Source organism: Galeopterus variegatus, unplaced genomic scaffold, assembly GCF_000696425.1.
Source record: "Galeopterus variegatus unplaced genomic scaffold, G_variegatus-3.0.2 Scaffold13095, whole genome shotgun sequence".
Taxonomy (NCBI): domain Eukaryota; kingdom Metazoa; phylum Chordata; class Mammalia; order Dermoptera; family Cynocephalidae; genus Galeopterus; species Galeopterus variegatus.
In genome coordinates this window covers 24,329-30,328 of record NW_007739206.1, presented here as the reverse complement: position 1 = coordinate 30,328, position 6,000 = coordinate 24,329, and the positions used below count along the sequence as shown (strand labels likewise).

At 49.0% G+C, this 6,000-nt stretch overlaps 1 protein-coding gene across 1 annotated transcript in view; it reads right to left on the bottom strand.

The window, feature by feature from the left end:
- The window catches only part of SLC9A4 (solute carrier family 9, subfamily A (NHE4, cation proton antiporter 4), member 4), a 35,536-nt gene that overhangs the window by 5,517 nt on the left and 24,019 nt on the right, over positions 1–6,000 (bottom strand). The window contains exons 3-4 of the mRNA XM_008563285.1: positions 2,123–2,382; positions 679–896 (exon numbers count right to left, since the gene is read on the bottom strand). Coding sequence (XP_008561507.1) covers positions 679–896; positions 2,123–2,382 — 478 coding nt within the window. The remainder of the gene's footprint in view (positions 1–678; positions 897–2,122; positions 2,383–6,000) is intronic.

Genomic DNA, 6,000 nt, shown 5'->3' with positions numbered 1-6,000 from the left:
CCTCCTAGCCAGGCAGCCTGGTCCACGCACGTGCACGTCCCCTCCTAGCCAGGCAGCCTGGGCCACCCACGTGCACGTCCCCTCCTAGCCAGGCAGCCTGGTCCACGCACGTGCACGTCCCCTCCTAGCCAGGCAGCCTAGTCCACCACACCCCTGATCGTCATCCCAGACGGAGCCGCTGTCAAGCTGTGAGTCTTCCCTGCTAGCTTCCTAGTGTGTGTGTATGTGTGTGCTTAAGGTAATAAAATCTCAAGTTTTTTTAAATGTAAGGTACAGGGTACTTCAAAAAGTTTATAAGAAAACAATTAAAAGATAATACAAATCTTTCCACGCCCGTGTGTATTTTCTGATCTGTATTCATAATTTTTGCTCCGCCTTTCAAAACCTGGTAAAGCAAGGACATCATTTGGGGGATACAAACATTCTATCCTCTTGTATTCTTGGGGATGCCCAGTGGAGACCTGCCATTAAGTGCAGGAGGAACCCTCCCGGTGGCTGCGATCTGGGCAGGGAGAGCAGAGCTCTGTGGTTCACTTGGTCCTTCTAGTGACAGTACAGCCTCTTAGCCTCAACCTACTACTTAGTTTTTTTTGTTTGTTTGTTTTTTTACGTGGCAGGAGGAAGAAGAAAACTGGAAAGGGAGCAGCACAGGGGGCTCCCTGGGCCCCCGTCTCTTACTGATGGCTCTCCAGATCTGGCAGAAGGCCAGGGTGAAGCAGACGAAGGCCCAGTTCCACTCGTGGTTCTTCCCAACAATGGACACGCCCATGAAGATGAAGATCAGGGTCTCGCTGACACTGCTCAGCATCTTCATGAAGTACTTGATGGTCGTGTAGGATTTCTGGGACACGTTTTCTTCCACGTACTTTTTCATCGTCACTGCGCAGGCTGTGATTCTACGAAAGGAGCAGATCTCAGAGAGACTTGGCAAGTGTCGCCCCTCCACACAAAGCCCTCCCCACTGGCAATGCCCGCTGCAGAAAGAGCATCTCCTCCGTCCCTCTCTCTGGCTGCAGACTTTCCACAGATTTTCTTTCCTCTTCTCCCTCTGCAATGGGCGTCCCCAGGGTGGAGCTGGGTGTGCTGGAGGCAGGTACAGCCTGGCCATCCCACAGTAAGATGGCCAGGAGCACAGTGCTTCCGTCCCTCCCTCACCCAGGGCTTGGCCAGCCCCGGTCTTGCTCTCCACTTCTCTCTGCTTTAAGCCAGAATAAATCCACTTCGGTTGCCTAAACAGGTAATTCAGCACGGCCCTCGTTTCCTCCAAACAAACAACATTTCTTCCCACAATCTTAGGAGAAATCTTTCATTTCAAATGCTTCTCTTCTAGAGCCATTTTGCAGGTATGGGGAAAAGAAAGAAACTTCCCTGGTCTTGGTGGTTCTGATCATTTTTAAGATGGGAGAATGATGGCTGCCTGAAGTTTGCTGTTATATGTCATTGTAATAGGTAATTCTGTACAATAAAACTAGATGTTTCTGCCTGAATAGCTGCATATGAGGACAACATCACAGAGAAAACAACAAGACCAGATATAACAAGCCAGGATGAGAAGCCCTGTTCGCAGATAAACATTTTCAAGGATGCAAGGACACAGTGATAAGCATTTCAAAAATATTTTCATTAGGACAAAGAAATCTAGATTCCTGGTCTTCTCCCATCTGCCGAGTTTCGCTCCACATGGGACAGTCACAGGGCTCTGATGAGGGCTCAGGAGAGCAGCAGAGGCTGAGCCAGGAGCAGCAGTCCCTCACGGCACACCTCCCTTCAACCTGAAAATTAAATTTTTCAAAGAAAAAAAATAACTGCTGAGATAAGACTTCAACCTTGACCTTTTCCCAGAGCTGCTCTGCACCAGCTTTTCTGAGCACTCTAAAATGACATAGCACTTAGCTAAGCTGTCCTCGGGCACATCACCGGGAGAGAGCAGTGTTGGCAGAACATTTGTTTGGCAGAGGACCTGAATCAGATTTGACAAAAGTGTAAAAAATCCTAAACCCTCCGTAAATCTGGGAGGAGTAGCGTCCGAAGTCATGCCTTTGCAGGTGCCGGGTTCCTGCAACGTGGTCCTACCATGTTCTCTTTACGTTACTATGAGACTTGACCCTTGGTTTGTACTCACGCCAGGATGCCAGACAGGTAGAGCGTCTCGGCAGCTAAGTAGGACAAATAGCTGAACATGAAGACGATGAGGGGCTCAATTGCAGAGATATTCTGGGTGAAACGTGTGATAAACGCAGAAATGAATCCAAAGACAATGCCGAAAAACACTCCCCCAAACCCCACAACGATGAATCGGGCACATCCAGCCAAAACGTCAACGGGTTCGATGTCTTCAAATTTATGCATCTTTGTGAAGGCAATTGATATATTGTATAAGACCTAGACAAAAAGAAAATGAAAGAAAGAAAATAAACATGGATTATCTAAGTTTTGTGTCCAATTAACACACAACAATAAGCTTCACAACAACAAATATTGACGTGGCTACATGTGACTTTTAAATGCATTCCCCATAACGTAAATGTATTCAGTCTCACTGAATAAAAAGTGTAATGCTTACAGCTTGCAATCACCGAGCACCTACTATGTGCCAGTCTCTTTGCTAAGCTCTCTGCGTCAGTGAACTTATTACCTCTAAGCTGCAAAGGCAGCCTTCCGTGTGTGCCTCCTTTAAACTGAGCACCAGGGTTCGCTCTCTCAGTACAGGGTGCAGAAGGGACATTGCAGGAGGAAGGGGCTTCCTGTAATTTGGGGGAGCCTGAGGAGAGAGTCAGCCATGTGGGTGGAAGGACTGCCAGTGGAGCCTGCCTGAATCACAAGTCCCTAAAAGTGATCCCTCTGCAACCTTGTAGCTTCGGCCTGGTGATAACCTGACAAAAAGCCCCAGCATGGCCGACGTGACCTTTTCCCAGATCTTCCTGTGGCCCAGGGGTCTACCAAGCAGTCCTCCCTGTCACCTCCGCCTTCTGAGCCAGGCCCAGAATAACACTCTGTGACAGGGATTGTTATTGTCTGGTCCTGCCCGCCCTTCCCAGGGTGGCCTGTCGTTTGCCCAGCAACTTCAGACCAGCTCCAGTCTGGCTAAACCAGCCAGTTCCTCTGCTGTTCTGTGGCCGATTCACACCTTCTCCAGGGAGATTGGAGCCACTTCCAGGTTTGCCTTCCTTGGGTGCCCTCCCTCAGCCCGAGGGAACCAGAGAGAGTTGCTTTACCACACTTAATAAATTTTACATGAACGTTTTGTGATTCCTCATTCCTGATCGACCCAGCCTGCTACACTCTCCATAGACATCGTCTCATGGAATCCGCCCAGCAGCTCTTGCTTACGTGATACACACTCTTGGCTCTCTACTTATTTCAATGTTCATTTTGAAGTTTCGGGGGTCTCTGCTTCGTGTCACTCCACAGCCCAGACACCTGACAGTGAGACCTATGCAACAGAGAAGTGAGATCTCTGCAGCAGGGGATGGCCTATGTGGATGTCAGACCCTGAAGAGCTCTGCTAAACCACAGCACACGCCTGTTGGCCTTTGCCTATACCAGGAAACGTGAGAACAATCAGAGCCGAGGGCAGAAGAGAAACCTCAAGGACACTCAGAGATTACATCCCGTGTGCTGTAGAATCACAGGGCTGCAGCGGACCCTCTGGGACCGAGATTGCATCCCGGGAGCTGTAGAATCACAGGGCTGCAGCGGACCCTCCGGGACCGAGATTGCATCCCGGGAGCTGTAGAATCACAGGGCTGCAGCGGACCCTCCAGGACCGAGATTGCATCCTGGGTGCTGTAGAATCACAGGACTGCAACCCTCTGGAACTGATTGGTCTGAACCCCACTCACCTGCTCACCTTCATGCTGCCCCAGCCTGAGCCTCCTGGTCCCTCCTTTCACACTCGTCCTTACTCAGACAGCTTGCAGTCTCACAAAGCCAACTCAGTGTCACCTCTGCTCCTTGCTGTGGCCTGACAGCTTTTGGATTCTTGGTTTGCTTCACGTCAGGGCTTACCAGAACCACGAGGTGTGGTTGGCAACCTGCAGGCAGCTGGAACCACCCCCTCCCCAGCCCGTTTCCCAGCCGTGGCCCCTCCAGCCCTGCTCTGCACGTGGCCTCTGCTGACTCCCCATGACGTCACCTTTATGGTAAAAGATTGTTGCTTTCTGACAGAGGGGCTGGCAGTAAATGATTGATCATCTGCAAATGTCATCTCCAGGCGAGTTTCTTGCTGTGCTCATATCATAAACAGTCAGAGTGCAGGGAAACACAGGCCCCCTTCATCTCTTTTGCCCTCTCATCTAAGGGGTGTCTCACATTTGTTAGAGGGAGGGTGTCCTCTAGTGACAAAGCAGAAGCAGCAGTTGGTTATGGGGACGAGCCTTCTTGCTTTCAGGGGCCTTGGAGGCACCGTGTTAACCCCGAGTACACTTTGCTACCCACTTGAGGATGGAGATCAGAATCATCCAGCATGGCTTTGACTTTGGAATGTAAACTGGCTGAGAAGCTCGTTCTTCAGGGTGGCTCAGGTGTCACCAGTCCGCACCTAGGATGCTTCATTGTCACTGGACTTTGTGGACGGGGAGAGGGAACAGTGAGGATGGTGCTGGCCCTTCTGCCCACAGACTCTTGGTCCACAAGCACCTCCACAGTGCAGCTTCGTCACCTGACTTCTGCGTTCGTCTCCTAAGGCTGCTGTAACAGTGTGCACAAACTGTGCAGCTCACATGAACAGGAACGCATCCTCTCACTGTTCTGGAGGCTAGAACTCTGAACCAAGACGTTGGCAGGACCATGCCCTGTGAAGGGGCCTGGGAGGAGCCTTCTGGTGGTTGTTTGGTAATGCTCGGTGTGCTTGGCTTGTGGACACATCACTGCAGTCTCTGTCTCCATCTTCCTACGGCCTTCTGCTCTGCGTGTCTCCTCTGTATCACACGCTCTTCTTAAAAGGACATCAGTCATTGGATTAGGGGCCACCTAGCCCAGTCTGAGTTCATCTTAAGTTAACTAATCGTACCTGCAAAGACACTATTTCCAAATACAGTCACATCCTGAGGTTGCAGATAGACATGAATTCCAGGGTCCAGGTGGGGGAATATTCTACCCAGTACAGCTTTTATGACAAAAGTGATTGACGTATTGTAGACTAGCATATTTTTGTTGTAAATCTCTCAGAGCATAAATATATTCATTTTGAATTTTACAAAGCCCTAAACTCTTTAAAGGAATCCCAGGACACATGTTTGCAGTACATGGAATAGTGCCTTCTTTTCAATGTAATGAACAGCCAGTAGCCAGTAAGCTCGGTTAGAAAAAAAGGAATGTGGACAGAAGGGTATAAACAGGCTTGCCTCCTTCCCCTTGTTTACCTAAAAGAGAAACTGAGGTCAAATACCTATAGCAAGGAGTTTATTTGAGCATATATAAGGAATTGCAGTCTCAGAAGACACAGCCAAGTTGCCTTGGAATATGCTTTGAAAGAGGTCAGCAGAATTCAACATTTTATTTTCACATGAGGCAGGAGAATCAAAGGGGAGAAGAGGACGACCCACCCACCCAGGGGTCATATCAGTTTTTCTATTTTGCACATGATGTGTAGATTGGGGGTTGTTACCTCATCGCATCCTATATGCAGGGATCTCAGGTGAGGGTAACAAGAAGCATTCTGTGTTATTTTATCACGCCTGGTGCCGGTCTGTCTGCTTCTAAGTTAAAATGATTTTATGATAACATTTTCCAGGACATGGGACATGACTACTGACTCAATCCAGATTTATGAAAGCGCTACAACTTAGCCGACCTGGTCAGAGCAGAGTTTTTTGGTTATCATTCCAAAGAGATGCTGCCACTGTATTTTCTGGGAGGAAAAGAAGCTGGGGAAGGCGAAGAAGACGAATTAGAAAGCTTGGTGCAAACTGGTCTGAGCAAGACACACACACACACACACACACACACACACCATGAACACTGGGAATTTCTGAAATTAGGAAAGGAATTACTTTAAAA